Here is a 20,082-nt window from a genome sequence, read left to right as displayed (position 1 = left end):
GGACAAAGCAGTGCATGCGTGGTTTGTGGAAGCACGAGCCAGCAACGTCCCTCTGTCCGGAAGCATAGTCCAGCAGAAAGCCTTGAACTATGCATGCCTACTTGGCATTGATGATTTTAAAGCCAGCATTGGCTGGCTAAACCGTTTCAAGGCCCGCCATAACATCGTTGGAAAAGTGTTGTGCGGCGAGTCAATGTCAGCAGACGTGGACGGAGCAGCTGCTTGGAAGGCGAGTAACATGGCTGGAATTTTAAGCAACTTCGCGCCTGCAGACATTTACAACGCCGACGAGACCGGGCTATTCTACGAGATGTTGCCGGCTAGGACGCTCGACTTCAAGGGGCAGCGCTGTCACGGCGGTAAACACGGCAAAAAACGCATCACAGTGCTGCTTTGCACAAACATGGATGGCTCGGACAAGCGTCCGCCGTTAGTCATAGGCAAAAGTGCCAAGCCGCGCTGTTTTAAGGGAACTCGTAGCCTACCTGTGCAGTACAAGGCGAACAACAAGTCATGGATGACCCACGCTATTTTCACCGAGTGGATGATGGCATTCGACCGCGACATGAAGCGGCAGGGCCGTAAAGTTTGCTTGCTTTTGGACAATTGTTCAGCGCATCACTCCGACGAAGTCAAGCTCACTAACACGGAGCTGAGGTTTTTCCCTCCCAATTGCACGTCTGTCTTACAGCCTCTCGATCAGGGCGTGATTCTTAGCCTGAAGCGCGCTTACCGCGGGAGGTTAATTCAGCGGCTGCTTTTTAACACTGAAACCGGCCGAGACACGAAGGTGGACTTGTACGTTGCACTGCAGATTATGTCTGCTGCCTGGAGCACACTGGGGCGCTCAGTAATTGTGAACTGTTTCAGGCACGCCGGATTTGCCGAAGGTCGACCCGTACACTCTGCTGGCCTAACACCAGGCGTTACAGACGACGACGAAGAGGCGTCACCGGCTCCGGGGATTGCGGCCGCCTGGAAAACGCTGGGAGAAATAGGAACCGTGCCGCGTAATCTCGAGCTCGACGAATACATCGGCGCTGACGCTTGTGTTGTTGTTCACGAAGATGTGAGTGATGAGCAGATCATAAAAGCTGCCCGGAATGATAAGGACTCTTCCGATGAAGAAGACGACGACGTACAGGAAGCGCCGGCTGCGGCAACCGCCGTACAGGTGATGGACGCTTTTGATGTCATCAGGAATTTCGTTGCTGTCCGAGACGACGATGTTGCAATGGGTTTGCTGACCGAGTGCGAAAATCGCGTGACGGCGTTGCTCGCCGTGAAGCGTAAGCAAACCAAGCTTACAGATTTTTGGCATTAAACGCCTTTGCTGCTGCTTGGGCAATTCTTTCTGCGTTTCACGTCAAATTTTTGCGATAACGAAGTTCCGCGAGAACGAATTTTTTTTCGTGCACCGTGAATTTCGTTATAGCGGGATTCAACTGTAGTCCCCTCCCGTCTTTGCAGCATCTATCGTTTGCATGTTTAATTAAATTGAGATCTGCCTTCAGCTACATCACACAAATCCAAAAATTTGCACCGGTTACACGCAGCACCGGGCGATGTGAGGTTACCGCAGAGGTGATGTTCATGAGCGCTGCAGGCGACGTACTGCACTCCGGCCATGCACTGCTTCCTGGTCACAGCTAGGCCTTGTTTATTTGCCAGCGTAGCCACAACCATCAACTTTGGCCACAGCGGACGGTGTTTTGGATTCAGCCAGTACAATGCCAAGTAGTTTCCGCATGACACTGCCTTATTCAACATTTTCATAAAAAACACAGAGACCATTAAGTTCAGCGATGCTGGAGCAGCGGGGTTAGCGTACAAGCTGACCGTGTGAGCCAACCCACACTGGCATCAGCTGATATGCCACTGCTTCTGTGTAGAAACTTGCTCATACTGCAGCTGTCGCTTCTACTAGCAACTAGGTATGTGTCAGCAATTCCGAACAGGGTTTATTTTTGGAATAATTTTATCCAAGTACTGTATTGCGGATAACTGTATCAGCATAGATATACAGTCGAACCTGGATATATCGAACTCGAAGGGGATCGCGAAATAGTTCGATATATTGATAATTTCATATACAAAAATCGGCTTGTGACGGCACTTACGATGCCAAAAAACGATACCGTATTTGTCGCGCAATCAACCCACTCGCATAACGAACCTAGCCTGCACTTTTGCACGGAGAATTTGAAAAAGATAAAGCGTTAAGGCCAGCTGGCTCACATGCAAGCGATTGAGCGATATCAGCGACGAGCGGCAGCGACAGAGCGATAATTTTCAAACTTGTTGGAACTGCGTCCCTCTCGCTGCTCGCGCCACCGCGGCAGCTCTAAACAAGGCTCCTGTGTTGCCGCAGCAGAATTCGCAAGCGTTTTCGCTTGCATGTCGATGGCGCGCGTCACTCCATTTCGGTCGTCTCATCCACAGCTCATTTCTTGGCAGTGTGCCAAGATACTGCGCAGCGATAACGTCGGGGCGGGCGCGTTTATCTTTTTAGAGCTCCTGCGGTGGCGGGGAGCGAACTTGGCAGAGTGCCCGTGATGGCTTGATTGCACGTACAAGCCTGGTTCGATTTATCACGCCACGCTTGGGGCGGGCATCATGATCGCAGCAGCTGACCGCGTTCTTTCGTTGATTCATACATGCAAGGATAAACGACTCTCATAAAAAAAAACAAAAAAAAACCCTGCCGCTTCTTAACGTCCAAACAGCACAACGATAAGAAAGGATGACTCGCAAAAAGAAAAACAAAGAGAGAGCTGCCGCTTTTTAATGTCCGCAGGCACCATAGGCACCTCAGCCGCCACGCGCAGAGGGTTCGCAACACACGCTGGAGAAAGCGAGCGTCGACGCCTGTCTGAAAACAGGCTGAGCTGGCTTGGCGCATGCGTAGCGCGTGCTGAAGGAAAGAGATAGCTTGGCAAAAGGATGAGCACACACACGCACATGACTTGCAAATGTCATGTGTTGGCGCGCGGAAAACGATAACTGCAGATGCACACGCCTTTCGAGAATGGGCGCGGCGTTGCCCAGACCAGCCGTCGCCGAACTGTCCCCTCTCATTCCTTCCGCACGTGGCTTGAAAACTGCACGCGGCAAACGGCCAAAGGTCATGCGATTGTCTTTGGGGAAGGCACACTTTCCAGTGCGTGATGCGGAGTTCGATATCTCGAACGACCGGTGAAATTAAGTTCGATATATGACGCGGCTTTCCTATACTTTTGCATGGGATTTTCAAGGGGATATTCCGTGAGTTCGATATAACCAAAATTCGATATATCCGGGTTCGATATAACCGGGTTCGACTGTATTTGTTGGTGATCGCGTGCGTCCAGCTAGTCAGCTCTGCCCATGTTGCCGTAATTTGCATGTTGCATGTTGCCGTAATTTTGATGACCCTAAGACACCCCATCGACACAAACTCTCTGGGAACACTTCTCTTTCGTCTGGCATTACGTATTGTAAACAAGCTTCTGCTCAAACAGTTGGCAAACTCCTTGCTACACCGGAAAATCATTTCGGCAAATCTTCTCCACTGCCTCTACATATATTATGTTGAGGCATGAAAAGGAAAGAAAAATAAAGAGCCTCCACCCGTGCCACTGCCTATACAGTCGAACCCGGATATATCGAATTTTGGTTATCTCGAACTCGCGGAATATCCCTTTGAAAATCTCATGTAAATGTATAGGAAAGCCGCGTCATATATCGAACTCAGTTTCGCCGGTCGTTCGATATATCGAACTCTGCACTGGAAAGTGTGCCTTCCCCAAAGACGATCGCATCACTCTCAGCCGTTTGCGCGTGACGTTTTCGAGCCACGCGCGGAAGGATTGAGAGGGGACAGTTCGGCGATGGCTGGTCCAGGACAGTGCCACACCCATTCCTCAAAGGCGCGCGCATCTGTGGTTATTGATTCCTGCCCGCCAGACGTGATGTTTGCAAGCCATGTGCATGAATGAACCAGAAAGAACCGGTAGGAACGAGAGGAAAAAAACGTGATAGAGCGAAGCGCAACGGTGTGCCCATTCTTTTGCCGAGCTATCTCCTTCCTCTTTCCCGGCCTTCGTTCGCAGTAGCACGTGCTATGCATGCGCCAAGCCAGCTCAGCCAGTTCTCAGACTGAACGTCGGGCGCTTTCTCCAGCGTGTGTTGCAAACCCTCTGCGCGCGACGGCTGACGTGGCTATGGCGCCTGCGGAAGTTAAGAAACGGCAGATCTATCTTGTGTGTGTTTTTTTTTTTGTTTTTTGTTTTTTTGAGGGAGCCTATTTTTATTTTTGTGATGTTCGTGTGGCATAGCTTGAGATATGGCGTTACGAAGCGGCTTTTTTTTTTTTTTTTTTTTTTGCGTGAGTCGTTTATCCTTGCATATATGAATCAACGAAACCATGCAGCCAGCTGCGATCATGACACCGACTTTTAACATTTTTCGTTTCAAACAGCATTTGCAGCTACTGCATCACGCTTTCCAATGATTTTGTAGCAGTGGGCTACGCCCGCCCCAAGTGTGAGGTGATAAATCGAACCAGGCTTGTGCAATCAAACCATCACGGGCAGTCTGCCAAGTTCACTCCCCGCCGCCGCAGGAGCTATCAAAAGATAAATACGCTGCGACGTTATCGCTGCGCAGCATCTTGGCACGCTACCAAAAAATGAGCTGTGTATGAGACGACCGAAACGGAGTGGTACACGCCATCAACATGCAAGCGAAAACGCTGGCGATTTCTGCCGTGGCGACATAGAAACCTTGTTTTGAGCTGCTGCGGTGCTGAGGTCGCTTAATCGCTTACATGTGAACGAGCTGGCCTTAACGCTTATTTTTTTTTTTTTCCCCAAATTCTCAAGTGCAAAAGTGGAGAGTGGGTTCATTATGTGAGTGAGTTGATTATGCGACAAATACGGTATCGTTTATTCGCATCGTAAGTGCCATTCCAAGCCGATTTCTGTATATCGAATTATTGATATATCGAAATATTTCGCGATCCCCTTCGAGTTCGATATATCCGAGTTCAACTGTAGCATATATGCTCGCGTGCTCTTTTGTGCGCGATTCTTGCATGCAGCTGCGAAAATCGGCGACACCCTACTTTGCCGAACTGCACGTTCTGAATTGCTTTGCTGACGTTTTGCGCCATCAATTCTGGCTCGGACGATGCATACTCATGAGATAAAACACGCGTGCATGCATGTTATGGCTTGGGTCTAAACGATGCATGCAGCATGCGAAAGAAATTTAAAAGAAAAATGCAACACTACCCTTTCGTTAATCTCAATTCTTAAAACTCTCGGACGAGTAATTTGTGCTAACCTGTAATCTGATATCCAAATACTTCGTAATGATCTCGTAATCATCTCTTGAAATGATAAATCCATGCTCACGACGATGATATGCATACATTCCATTTGTTATGCACCACAAAAGATGCCTCTTGCCGAACATCCTGAAAGCACTCGTTATGGCTGGAAACGATAAAGGCATGTTTGCATGCGTGCACGTCTCACACTAGGCTGCCAGCATCCATGCAGTCATTGCTGGCTATCGTGCCAATTGCACGAGGAGACCGGCCGCCGTTGGTCAAACTACAGAAGACGTACGGTACCAAAGCTACAGACATGGTGCACTGACAGGAAGTAGGAGAGAAGGGGGTCTTTTAGAAAGCCGTGCTCACCAGGAGTGCACGCTACTGTATAAACTCATGTAAGGGCCGCACTTTTTTTTTCCAAATTCGAAGGCAAATTTTCGGGGTGTGGCCAATACACGCGACATACGAAAAATTAATTTTTTTTTCCTAGTAAATACAGACCAATCAGTGAATGTGCGGTGTTTATATACCATGCAATTGCCACTCGCGGGGTCTTCCGACTCCAAGCTGGTGCTATGCTCTGGTGCACGTTCACCCCGCAAGTATTTGTCTTCAAATGTGTTGAAATTCTGGTCACCTTGAAACTATGGGACACAATGTCCCTAGACACGGAGTTCCACGCACACAAAACCCAGCCAAGCAGTTTCGAGCGGTGCCCTCTTGAATCACCAGCTGGCATCTAGTTGTGATTGCCGTTTACTATCCATTGTGAGTACTTTCTTTGGAATTCCACCTTAAAAGGCCGATTCGTGCTGACATCCAGGGGTTGCAGCATGCCAATGAGGCCGTCCAGAATAACAGCCATGTCGATGCGGATAATGCGCAGAAGTTTAACCCTATCCATCAAGTTGACCGCGCAAGTCGTAAAACAAAGCCGAGGTGGCAGGGGCTGGCGATACCGATGCCGATATGGATTGCGGAAGCGTGCAACAGAAGGAAAGCATGATAATGATGATGACCCGCGACTTCGGGCAACATCCATGGGCGGCATCTGGAAGGTTCTGTGCACGTGCATTTTGAAGGCTATTCCCGCGTGGGTGATTGGTGCGACCCTTGCACAAATTTAAAAAAAAAATTTTTGCTTTGGAAAATGGGAGCGCGGCCCATGCACGGATGCGACCCTTACATGTGTTTATGCGGTAATTTGCACTCAGTGGGGCAGGGATATTAAGGGAAGTGCGCTGCTGTCAACATCAGCCTGCCCACCTGCATGCTTGCGCTCGCAAACGACCCGGGTTGTTCGGGCTGCTGTCGCACACAATTTCGAGAGGTCAAGAAACTGCAGAAGCTAGCGGCCGAGGAAGACATGAGAGAAGGTTGAAAGCATTGAGTGCACAGATGAGAAAGGAAAGGCAGAGATCGATGAATGTGTGGGCAGTGTAGGAAGGTGAAATTCCACGCTCAGGAAAATGGGCACGACAATCTGAAGTCTGCTAACCGAGTGTCATCCGATGACGTCATGAACAAAACAGAGCCCTCGAGGTGTTTTCTTTTTTTTTAACCGTTGAATTGGGTCTGAAGCTAGCTCAAAAATTCTTGCGATGAAGTGACTAGTGAGGAAGTACCTACAGTAAAACCTCGTTAATTCGAACTCGGTTAGTCCGAACTTACGGTTAATTCGAACTGACGCTCGGGTCCTGGCATGGCCCTACGTATTTCAATAGAAGAAAACGCCCGATAATTCGAACATGCCAGTATCCACAACGATTAATTCGAACTAGTAGCCCGTGGCTCACACAGCTCCTCGCAGACAGAAGTCGGCCCATACCGTGTACAATGCGCAGAAAGATTACTAAAGACGCAAAAAACAATCTTTCAAATCTGCCCGCGTGCGCGAGACGAGGTGCGCACTCAACAGTCATAGCGAGCATTCTGGTGCATTCCGTAGCAGGTTTTCGCTGCCGGGTGCCGCCAGGCTAAAGTGCTCCAGAATATTGGGTAGTGGGCTGACTGAGCGTCGTTCAATGTCGCAGTTTATGTCTCACCCACGAGGTGGCGCCACCATAATTTTCAATGTAAGCAGCCACTTCAGATTTGGTCTCTGGCTGCGCGAAAGGTGGACAGTCACCGATCCAATTAGCGGAATGCTCTTTTGTCAAAATTTTTTTTTGATAAGGGAAGACTTTTGCTTACATTGTCATTGTGGCGACGCAGCTAGGTCAGCTAGGTTTCTCTCAGCTTGTGCCCGTTATCAGTGGAAACTCGTCAGCATGGCATTGAGGGAAAAAGCTCTCATAGAAACAAACTAAAGCTCTCCTAGTTTTCATACATTCGGAAGGGTCAGGTATATTTTCACGGGCGTATATCAATAATAGGCGTACGTGTTTAGAACAAATCCCTTATCTTTTTGCCAAAACCAGCAGTTATATTGAACAGGCGCTGGTGCGCGGCCCTAACCTTTTTGCAGCAGTTACATATAATTAAACACGTTTACTGTTACATTTTAAATTTCCTACTCTCGCTGCGTATCATGTGGAAGAAAAAAAAGGAGGGGGATTTGAAAAGAAGGCTAAGGCTCATACATTATTTAATATGGACAGAAATCTTAAATTTAGGGGTTTGGCTCGGTTCACAAAGCGACTCGGGCTGCGAGATACGCCGTAGTTGAGGGATCCTGAAATTTGGACAACCTGGGGTTCTTTAAAGCGCGTGGACGCCGCACAGAACACTGGCACCTTGCTAGTCGCCTCCATAGAAAAACTGTCGTTGCGGCCAGGATTCGATTCTGCATCCTTGAGTTCAGCTGTAGAGTGCAATATACCCACTGGCCACTGCGACAGGGTTAGGTAAACTAAACAGTCTAAGGATTCCAACTTACCACATCTGTGCTAGAAATCATGCATCTCTACATCTAATGGTTGCTTAATCTAATTATACTCCAATGTGAAAAGGATCGTTAATTATGCTGGCACTACTATGTATATCAGATGTTTTCTTTTTCTGCCTTTCCACAGACTGACGTTGGTGCATTCGCTTTTAGTTTTTTAAGGAACATTTCATGAAAATAAAAGTGTGAAGAAAACGGCGGAGACCCAATATTGGTTGTAAAATCTCTAAGAAAAGTTTGCTTTTTGAGCAGTGCAATGCAAAAAGCAGACTTCGCAAACAGCAAACATATTTCAAGAGCAGCGGCTCAGCTTCAATTAAATGCTTTGCCTTTTGCCACTTCCCTGCCTTGTCAAGATTTATCCCTTTAATGTAGAAGTGCAGTCGTGTGACAATATAGAATTTGATTATATTTGCAGAGAGAGTCGAACTATGGCTGGAACAGCCAACCTCTTGACCATTTCTGCCTTTCACAATTGTCAGCACATCTAAAACGCTGTCTGAGTGCAGCTGTTCACGGGAGAAGCAGCCTGTGAACAAGTCATCAAGCTTCTTTACAAAGCCAAATAAGCAACCAGTCGGATAAAGGAGCCCTCCATTGTCACAGAACTGTGTCAGTCGTGCAAGCTGGAAAGTTTCACCTGGGGCAGGCATAGTCAGAAGTGTCAAACAGTCTTGACAATTGGTCTTTACAATGCACTTTCTTGCGACATAGCCAGCAATGTGAAATATTATTCTTGAATCACTCCTAGTAATGTGCTGGTCGTGATCTTGGGAGGATGGAACTAGCTGCAGTGCATTTGTTTGCAGCAGCAGTCAGTGCCAAATGCATGCTTGTTTCATTCTGCACATTTTCTTGTATAGTATCAACTTTTAAGAGGGAGCCCAGCATGCCCTACTATACTTCCTACAAAGACATAATATTTTCTATAAACGCAAAAAGTGGCTCATATGGAAGGCACAGCTGAAACACAGCGGAGCGCGAAGCCTGCACACTATCGGCTGAGGCAGCGGAGGCTAGCGGAGGCTTCCATAGACGACGGCGGCAGCGCCTCAGCGCGGGCCCCTTTGAAAACAAAAACCTGTTGCCGTTTTCGGAGACAGGGCAGCGCGCGCCGTCGCCGGAGAGTGAGCTCACTACCCAATATTCTAGAGCACTTTAGCCAGGCACCGTCACACCAACGGTCCGGCGCAAGCCGTTGCAGGTTTTGGCTGCACCGCGGTTGCTGGGTGCGCTTTTGACAAGCCTTTTTTCTTTTTGTCCTGCGATCACGTTGTGTGCACAGCGCAGTTGCCGGTGTCGTGCATTTGTTTGTGCCGCGGTGGTCCAAGTTTTACCGTTTTCGTTGTCTCACCGCTTTGCCAGCGACGACTCATCGATTGTGACAGCCATGGCAAACCGCGGTAAATACACGGCAAAGGACCTCAAGACGAAAATGGAGATTTTGAGTGAGGTGGAACGTGGTGTCCTATCCAAGACGGATATAGCCAGAAAGTACGACATCAAGAAGAGCACGCTGTGAACGTATCTCAGGAACAAGGAATCGATCAGTGCTGCCTTTCGTAAAGACGTTATGGAGCCCTCTCGCAGAAGGCTACGGACGTCGGCCTATCCCGAAGTGGAGAGTGCCGTAATGGCATGGATAAAAGAAGTTCGCAGCCGGAACATTCCGTTAAGCGGGCCCATAATTGCTGCGAAGGCTGCAGTCTTTGCCAGCCAAATGGGCATCAGCGAGTTTGGCGCGTCGGAAGGCTGGCAGTCAAGTTTCAAGGCGCGTCACGGGCTGACATATAGAAATGTTTGTGGGGAGTCAGCTGAAGTCGACAAGGAAACGTGTGAACAGTGGGTCTCCAGTGAACTGAAGGAACTCCTTGCTGATTATGCACTCAGCTATGTATTTAATGCTGACGAGACGGCGCTGTATTTCAAATTGCTCCTCAACAAGACCATCACTTACAAAGGCCATGATGTGCGCAAATGCGACCGGCACGGAACGGTGCCGCTTGCTGGTGATCGGCAAGGCAGAGAAGCCTCGCTGTTTTAAAGGCATCAAGACTCTTCCTGTTGATTACACCGCAAACAAAAAGTCGTGGATTACACGGGAAATTTTCACCGACTGGCTGCGCAAGCTAGACAGGAAATTCGCTGCACAGAACAGGAATGTTCTCATGTTCGTGGACAACTGTACGGCTCATTGTGACGTGAGTGGACTGACAGCAATCCTCTTGGCATTTTTGCCTAAAAACATGACTTCTGTGCTCCATGGGTCTTGGAGTTATTCAAAACTTAAAAACGCTATACAGGCGCCACCTCCTAGAGAGACTTCTTCTTTGTTTGGAAAGTGGCAAGTCGTACGACACCGATTTGCTTGGAGCTGTCCACATGCTGGCATCATCGTGGAATACCGTCAAGCCGGAAACTATAAAAAATTGTTTCCGCAAGTGTGGCTTCGGTGACGCCCCAGAAGCATGCAGCGCGGAGGTAGCGGAGGCTTCGTCTGATGATGACTCCGTCGTGCTCGACCGTGGCTACGCGGCTTTGTCGGAGGGCGTCGCCTTTGAAGCCTACGTTGACGTTGACAACGGTGTGGAGACGTCTGGGCCCTTGAGTGATGAGGATATAATCGCGGCTGCATGTGCTCCACAGGGCTCACGGGTGGCGAACACGGCTGAAAGCGATGAAGAGTCCGACGAAGGCGATGATCCGGTGCCACCCACTAGTGCATGTGAAGTAGCGTCGGCGCTCGATCTCGCTGCACGATACTTCTCCGCCGATGAGAATTCGGATCCTGCACTGGAGCTCTTGGGCAAGCTGTAGTCGATGCTTGTGGAGTCGCGGCACAAGAAACGCAAGCAAATGCACATTACCGATTATTTTTCCGTGTAAATAAAAATGTTTTGAAGCTCGCTACTCACTCGAATGCATTCCGGTTCTTGTTTGCGGCGCATGACTGACCGATTAGTCCCGTTCATTCGCCGTTGCGGCTCAATTGCAAAAATTATCAGAATCGCCCTCCATAAACGTGCAGTAGCGCCTAGCCCTCTTTACTCATGGTAATGAGTCAACATGTGGGCTCGTCCAGCACGGTGGGCCACGATGGCGCTCATTCCAGTGCCCAACTGTTAATTCGAACTCCGCTTAATTTGAACAATTTTCTCGGCCCCTTCAAGTTTGAATTAACGAGCTTTTACATCTATTGACCGCTTTTCTTCAGATCATTTTTGCCATTTCATAGTTCCTTTTCGGTGCCAAAGTGACTGCTGCCAAGCCTCTTGAGGCTTGGCAGCAGTCACTAAAGTCTGGGGGGTCCAAGACCCCCACCAAAGGGGTCTGACTCCCCCTGCACTCAAATATATAAGGACTGCATGAAAGCGAAGCAGCTGACATTTTTTATTTTTGTCAGTGGTTTTCAGAGCATTTTTTGTCTGTTTTCACAATTTTGCGGTGAATTTTAATAAGAACCATTTACATACTTTGTAAAACCTAAGACGGAGAACAATAATTTCTCCCCTTTGTAAAAAATGATGTGCGAAGCAGGCCACCATTCGCTTTCTTTCTCGCTCCCTATCTATTTCCCTTTCCACCTGTACTTAAATCACTGGAGACCCCCTCCTATGGAGGCAAACTTTAAGCACTGTAAATGACCGCTTCTCTCGGTGCTGAACCACCAAGCGAAACCATGCCAAACAGTGCATTTTCAAGTCTTAAAAAGAAGGGCCTATGAGGCTGTATATACAGACGTCGCTGAATGCAAAGCCCTGAGGAATGCATTTAAGCAGTTAAGAGCTGTGTGCGCCTACAGGTTGATATGGTGCAATATTATGAGTGGACGGGGTGTTTGGCTATATGATTCTATCCCATTTTTACTGAAACCTCGTTCATTTCGCACTCCGAACCACCTCGCCATGCCATAGCTGTCACTGGAATTGGTGGATCAGACGGGTGGGTGGCATGTGATGTGAATCATGGCTTGGAATGTTTGCATGCCTTCTACAGACATGTTGAATGATTTCAAGCTTTATCTACAACGTCAGGGCTGCTCTCTTCGCAAATTGCCATGCCAACACACGCAATTGACGATGCACACACTCGAGACGGAAGACAACCACAAGCAGCAACAAATAGTCACGCTGCTGCTGAGAAGAGGCGCTATAGGCAATTTCAAGGAGTAGGCGATTTCTTGGCTGTCAACTCTGTATGCTGGTGAGCCATATGTGGCGCTGTTGGCACCGGCGAGGTAGTACTGAACACTTGCTGCACCTACCTCACAGCACTTGTGCAGTGCAACAAAGTCTGCGTCCTGCAGCAGTAGCGAGGGAGACATGTTGTTGCGTAGTTTGTTATATTAGTTTTATGCCTGTGAGGAGGTTCTTTATAACCTGCCAATCGAAGGGCTGATTTGATGGGGTCAAACAAAAACAAGACCAGGCCGGTAAAACTTGGAGCATATTTGTTTATACAGAAATATTAGATTCGACAAATAACACGTAACAAATAATGAGCTTAACAAACAAGATGAAAACGAACATAAACTAGTGACAGTCACCACACGCTAGAAGAAGGAAGTCAATGCGGACTCTCCTGGTCGCGTCGGCTCGGAGTGCAAGGAATGCCCATTGTCCACAGGCGCTTGGGTAAGGCCAGCAGGTGGCTAAGCAGCTGGAGAGGCTCGGCCAAGACCAGAGGCCTCAGGTTGCCACCTAGCGGCTGCAACGCCAGATTTCCAGGTGCGTCTATCCAGCGCACCCAGCACGACGCTGAACGTGCGTGCTGGCTACGTGCTCCAGGAGCACAACAGGAGTCTGCCACTCCCAGGTCTTGTGACCTGGGTCGTAGGCCAGGCGGGGCACCATCAGCCACACACTGTGACCACCCGACCTCCAGCAATGTTGCTTTGCCGTTCTCTGTCTTCCATGTCACTCTGTTCTGTCCCGCATGTGCCATATACTTGCATCGTCTTCCTCATTTCTTCCGTGTGCTGAGAGTTGCAGCCACCTGAACCCGCCCCCTCCTTCTTCTCGAAACAGGTGGTGGATTTGCTGCTGGAGTCGTTAGCCCGGCGTCTTCCCCAGCTCAAGGTGTTCAACTACTATGGGGAGCTGGTGGTCCCGTTTGAGCAATCGCCTTCCCAGTCATCTGCAGGATCATCGCCACGTGCCGAGCGCCACCCTGGTCCCACCTCACCGCTGGAGGGTCAGCAGGCGGCGCTGGCCCTGTGAAAGAGATGGGTGGGTTCCCAAGGGCCAGAATTTGTACTCTGGGATGGCATTGATGAGATGGAAGTTTCACTTGGTCGCCGAAAGTGAGTGTAGGTGTCAAGTGTTCAGCATCAGGCAAGTGTTGTGTTTAACCACTTGGTATGAAAAAAGTTTGCAAGAGCTTCACAGGTAACACCGAGTGTGTGTGTTTGTCGTGTGTGTGTGTGTGTGTGTGTGTGTGTGTGTGTGTGTGTGTGTAGAGCTAGTGTCACTAAGGTGTCAAGAGTGCCCACTGCTGGTTGATCTTGCTTGACATAGGGACTACTGGTTCATTTGTTTGCTGTTCACCTTGCTTAGAAAGCGAGGCAAAGCAGGGGTAAATTTTAACATGGTGACCATTTGGGCTAGTTGGTGCGAATCTAACATGTTGAACAATATGTCAAGTAAATTTCGTTTGTGTACTTCTGGTAGCTTTTTAACTTGTCAGTTCTGAACTGGGAGTGGTGGTGACAGTTATACAGCTTTGAATTTCTAAATGAGAGAGTCGTGTTGTTTTGCTATGACTGAAGCATGTGCGTTGACCTCCAGAAGTGGTGCAAATGTCTTTTTTTCTGCACATGTCCTGATCTGCCATCGTTTGCCAAACGATGGCAGTACCTCTGTGTGGAAATCATTTGCAGCCACACACAGGCACACAAAATGTGCTGTGTCTGTACAGGGTTTTGAATATTTGGGGGCTGGCATTTAAAACATACCTATGCAAAATCTACTACACCATTCGAGCTGAAATAACGTTCACAAAGTAGCAAAATATCGTCTACGTTATCTGATAAGTGATTCAACATCGATATTTGCCTAGATTTTTTGAAATCGAGGAAAAACTGCTCTCGGCGGCGTGCACAATTTTCGCAGAAGAGAGTCAAAAAGCTATTTTAACATGGTGCGTCATCTGTCGGGCAGCGAGGCAAGCGCGCCAACGGCCGGGATGAAGCTTGTCTCACTGCCCGACAGATGACGCACCATGTTAAAATAGCTTTTCGACTCTCTTCTGCGAAAATTGTGCACGCCGCCGAGAGCAGTTTTTCCTCGATTTCAAAAAATCTAGGCAAGTACCGATGTTGAATCACTTATCAGATAACGTAGACGATATTTTGCTGCTTTGTGAACGTTATTTCAGCTCGAATGGTGTAGTAGATTTTGCATAGGAATTTTTTAAATCCCAGCCCCCAAATATTCAAGTCCCTGTATATATGGTGTCCCCTTTCTTGGCTTTTTCCTAATGCTGCACCACTTGACATGTCAAGGCCTAAAACACACACTTCAAGGAACTTCAGTTCAGTTCACTCGTTCAGTCGTGTCCGACTCTTCGTGACCCTATGGACCATGTCACGCCACGCTTTTCGGTCTCTCACTATCTTCCTAACATCGCATAACTTCATCTGCAGTGCCTCGAGGATGCTAACCATCGCGCTTGCTGCCTACCCCTTCTCTGGCGACCCTCAACCTTTCCCAGCATCAAATCTTTCTCCAGCGACTCCTCTCTTCTCATCAGATGACCAAAGTAGCTGAGCTTTAACTTTAGAATTTGACCCTCGAATGAGCAGTCAGGGTTTATGGTCGACAATATCGACTGATTTGATCTTCTGGCAGTCCAAGGAACTCTCAAGAGTCTTCGCCAGCACCACAATTTAAACGCGTCAATTCTTTGGCGGTCAGCCTTTTTCACAGTCCAACTCTCGCATCCATACATCACAACTGGAAAGACCATAGCACGAGTTATACGGATCTTGGTTGGCAGACTACCGTATTTACTCGAATCTAACGCGCACCTTTTTTCCGATATATCGTGTCCAAAAATTGGGTGCGCGCTAGAATCGAGTACGACCCTAAATCTCCGATATCATATCGCCATCGGCATTTCAAAATGGCCGCCTGGTATGCACTTCGAGCCTACTATCTGGTCTAGCTGTCTATGCCTAGCTGCAGTAGCGTCCTTCGTGTGCTCTGGTACATGTGCTTTGGTTAGCCTACCCGTTTTCTGTGATTGACCGACCAGTATGGACGTGCCGAAGATTCGTCGAGTTCATCATGATGCCGCATTTAAACGGAAAGTCATCGTGTGTGCAGAGACGGACGGAAATCGGGCCGCATCACGCGCATTCGGAGTTCCGGAAACATGCGTGCGGGACTGGCGCAAGCAGAAGGAAAAGATTTTCGGCAGCAAGGCTACACGAAAAGGTTTCAGTGGACCGAAGCAGGGCCGGTTCACCGAAATAGAAGAGCGGCTCGCAGAATATGTTCTAGAGCAGCGAGCGGCGCAGCGGCCAGTGACGACGGACCTGCTCAAAGTCCGGGCGATGCAGCTAGCCCTACAAACAGGGCTAACGCGGAGCGACTTTAAAGCGAGCAGGTGCTGGCTGTCTAATTTTATGAAGAGAAAAGGCTTTTCTCTTCGAAGGCGGACAGGGATATGCCAGAAGTTGCCTGAAGAGTACGAAGAAAAGCTGCACAGTTTTCAGCGGTTCGTTCTAAGTTTGCGCCGCAAGTACGGCTACCACCTCGGCCAGATTGGAAATGCCGATCAGACACCGCTGTACTTTGACATGCCTGCCACCACAACCGTTGAAAAGAAGGGGGCGAAGCAAGTGCGCGTGTTGTCTTCCGGCCACGAAAAAACACGCGTCACCGCAATGCTTTGTTGCACCGCGGATGGACACAAGCTGCCCCCGTATCTCATATTCAGGCGCAAGACGCTCCCGAAAGGAATCGTGTTTCCGAGTGGCGTGATTGTGCGCGCCAATGAAAAAGGTTGGATGACAACGGACTTGGTCGCCGACTGGATCGATAACGTCTGGCGCAAGAGACCCGGCGGCAGTTTGGGCCTGCGTGCGATGCTTGTGCTCGACGCTTTCAAGTGCCATCTCGACCAACGCATCAAGGACAAGCTCGCTGCGTGCAACACCGACCTTGTCGTGATACCAGGTGGCATGACATCGCAGCTCCAGCCGCTCGATGTTTGCTTGAACAAGCCAGTGAAAGATAGGATTCGGGCGCTGTACACCGAATGGCTTGTGAGTGGCTGCCATGAATTCACTCCCAGCAACAGAATGAAGCGTGCCTCGCTGCAAGAGTTCACTGGATGGGCGAAAGATGCGTGGTGCACGATACCGTCTGCCATGGTCATCAAGGCCTTTAAAAAATGTGGCATATCGAATGTCATGGACGGCACCGAGGATGAGATGCTTTGGTCCGTCAGCAGTGACAAGGAGTTGTCTGACAGCGACGAGTGAACCTTGTGCCGGCATAGTGACAATCTTGGCAAGATAAGCCGTTTCCTTTTGTGTGTGTGTTTTTTAGTGCACTGAGATTAAATCTTTGCTTTTCCAAACGAGACAAAGTTGTATTGCTGTATGAAAGCGTTAGGTGCGCGGTACTCTTTTTCGCGGAGAACGGATGCGCGTTACAATCGGATCTTTTTTTTTTTTTCGGGGGTGGGGGTCACGAAAAACGGGTGCGCGTTACAATCGAGGGCGCGTTAGATTCGAGTAAATACGGTAATGTCTCTGCTCTTTATTAGGCGGTCAAGGCTAACCATTGCTCTCTTTCCCAGAAGCAGGCGTCTCCTAATTTCATGGCTACAGTCTCCTTCCGAGGTAATCTTGGAGCCCAAAAAGAGAAAATCTGTCACAGCTTCCACTTCTTGTCCATTGATGCTCCAGGACTTGATAGGGCAAGACGCCATGATCTTTGTCTTTTTAATGTTCAGTTTAAGCCCAAACTTCTCACTCTCTTCTTGTACGCGCATCAGACGTCTCTTGCCTCTGCAAAAATAAACGAACAGTAGAGCCGACAGAGACAGATGATACCGTATTTACTCGCATAATGATCGCACTCGCGTAATGATCGCACCCCCTGAATTTTGAGGTCAAAATTCCATTTTTTAAATTCCCCGCGTAATGATCGCACCCCGAACATGGAGCCGCCTGGTGGTTGATCTGCAGTCATCCCGCAGCGAATGCATTCCGACGAGTTCCCAACCTAGTCTAGTAACGTTGGAGTTCCCATGATTCCATGTTGCGGCGTTCGCCATTTTGCAATTCGGCAGCGTCGTAGCGTGCTTTGTGTTTTTGTGCGAGTTTACGCCATTTTACCATAGGGCTGTATGCCAGTTACACCGCCGCGTTCAAGCTCAAGGCTGTCGACTATGCAGTGGAGCATGGCAACCGCGCTGCTGGTAGGCATTTCGGCGTGGACGAAATGAGGATACGCTATTGGAAGAAGCAGCGCGAGAAGCTGGTGGCTACGAACAAGACACGGCGGGCTTTCCGTGGACCCGAAACGGGCAAGTTCCCTCGTGTTGAGGAGGCGGTCCTAGAATATGTGAGGGACCTGCGCAAGGATGGTGGTGCAGTGTCATTAGAAATGATACAGACGCAGGCGTGCACAACTGCCAGGAAGCTGGGAATCGCCGCAAAGGATTTCCGCGCTAGCTCCGGTTGGACGACTCGCTTTATGCGACGGAATGGACTTTCCCTGAGGCAGCGGACGTCGTTGTGCCAGCGGCTCCCAGCCGCGTATGAAAGCAAAGTAATAGACTTCCATCACTTCGTCACTAGGCTTCGCGAAAAATGCGGTTACCTCATGTCGCAAATTGGAAACGCCGATCAAACTCCACTGACGTTCGACATGCCCCGGAATACAACTGTGAACGAGAAGGGTGCTCGGAGCGTCCTCGTGAAGACGTCTGGCGCAGAAAAACAGCGATGCACAGTCATGCTTGCTGTGACGGCCGACGGGCGGAAGCTGCCACCATACGTGATCTTCAAACGGAAGACTATTCCGAAGGGAAACTTTCCCCGTGGCATCCATATACGTGCACAGATGAAAGGGTGGATGACTGCAGACCTGATGCTCGTCTGGATCAAGACTGTTTGGGGAAGAAGACCAGGAGCATTTCTGCTTCCCTCGCTTCTGGTTTTGGACAGTTTTAGGGGCCACCTTGTGGACAGCGTGCGTGCCAAGCTGGAAGAGCTGCGCACGGACATTGCAGTCATTCCTGGCGGCCTGACTTCGCTGCTGCAGCCTCTCGACGTGTCTTTGAACAAACCGTTCAAGGACAACGTTCGACGACTTTATGCTGAGTGGATGGCGATGGGCCAGCATGATTTGACGCCGAGCGGAAAGATTAGAAGGCCATCCGTGGAGATGCTGTGCTCGTGGATCACAGAAGCGTGGAGCAGTATCCCCGACGAGGTAGTGGCTAAGAGTTTTAAGAAGACAGGCATATCTAACGCTTTGGATGGAACGGAAGATGACTTCCTGTGGGATTGGGAAGATGCTCCCAGTGACGACACTGCCGTTTCCGATGAGTCGTGCAGCAGTGAAAGTGAGGATGGCAAGGATTCAGACTTTGATTAGAGTACTGACGAAAAAAAATAAATGGGCATTGTGCACTCCATGTGATGCTTAATGTGCGTGTTTATTGCGAAGGTAAGCCTTACTCAGCTTTTATTTTTGGTTGTAATCGAGATATATGTTCTAAGACGTCTGACCTGCAACTTGTTTGCGTTTTCGGTGCTCAAAAATTTTTTGTAGAAAATTTACCCCGCATAATGATCGCACCCCGAAATTTGCGTCAGTATTTTAAAAAAAAAAGTGCGATCATTATGCGAGTAAATACGGTATGAATCATGCTGTATGCTACTCCATGTGTCACTCATTTTTCTTTCTGCATATCAACTTACATGAACAAAAGTCAAAACCATCAAAAATGCATGAAAGCTGCAAAAGCAAGATGCCAATTTATCTTCTTTATATTTGCAACAAAAGAAAACACCAGCACCAAAACAATTTATGAAGGCCACTTGGAAACAGAAAAATCGCGGAACAGTTGATTTTTGGAAGATTATATAGGTATTCTGGTAGTATGTTTTATAAACTATCCTTTCTGTAGTTACTATTATCAGTGGCAAACTCGTCCCAGAAATACTGAAATTAATTGTATAACAAGCGGCAGTAGCCGGCGAGCTGCGAGCAAGCGCAGAAAATTCCGAAACTTGCACACGCGCCATTCCTCTCCCACCAAACCGTGCGCCATCATCTTGGTCTTGTTTTGCTTGTGAATTCTTGCACTTTCATTTGCCGCCCTCAGCGATGGTGGCGCAGTTGAGGTGTGACTTGCTTCCAATTGGGCGCTTCGTGGTGGTTTTCGAGTTTTCCGCACTCGAATTCAAGGCTGCAATATGGCAAAGCTTGCGCTCTGCGAGAACGCGGGGGATCGAGCGACTGCTATTGCCTGCTGCGCCTGCTGACGCAATGGTCTCCACTGGCTGCCCTGCCCGTCGTCTGCTCTCGTTGGCTGTCTTTGTACTTCATGCGTTTCCTTCGCCTTTCACCATTTTTGCGATCGCAGATGATCTCTCCTTGTGCACTCAGCACCTCTGTGTCAAACATTACGTGGCCGCTCATGATGCCTCGAGATGCGATGCGCATTCAGTGCATGGAAGTGAAGGCCGTCCGCATGGCGAAGCGCGCCGCCAACGACTGCATCGACACCTTCAGCATCTTAGCATCTGTTACAGTGGAACTTAGAAAACAAGGAAATTTAGAAAAAGGGCCTTGGCTTGCTCTGTGATACCTGTCAGAAATTACCATCATGAATTTAACAATGCCAACAC

The 20,082-nt window shown here is 48.9% G+C and overlaps 1 protein-coding gene across 1 annotated transcript in view; it reads left to right on the top strand.

The window, feature by feature from the left end:
- Positions 1-20,082, top strand: part of LOC146194733 (S-phase kinase-associated protein 2-like) — a 42,787-nt gene that overhangs the window by 13,786 nt on the left and 8,919 nt on the right. The window contains exon 6 of the mRNA XM_084597519.1: positions 13,235-13,435. Coding sequence (XP_084453645.1) covers positions 13,235-13,426 — 192 coding nt within the window. The 3' untranslated portion in view covers positions 13,427-13,435. The remainder of the gene's footprint in view (positions 1-13,234; positions 13,436-20,082) is intronic.

This window comes from Amblyomma maculatum, chromosome 3 (genome assembly GCF_055883805.1).
Source record: "Amblyomma maculatum isolate TAMU_Amacu chromosome 3, ASM5588380v1, whole genome shotgun sequence".
In the NCBI taxonomy this organism is placed as follows: domain Eukaryota; kingdom Metazoa; phylum Arthropoda; class Arachnida; order Ixodida; family Ixodidae; genus Amblyomma; species Amblyomma maculatum.
This window is presented reverse-complemented; position numbering and strand designations above follow the sequence as displayed.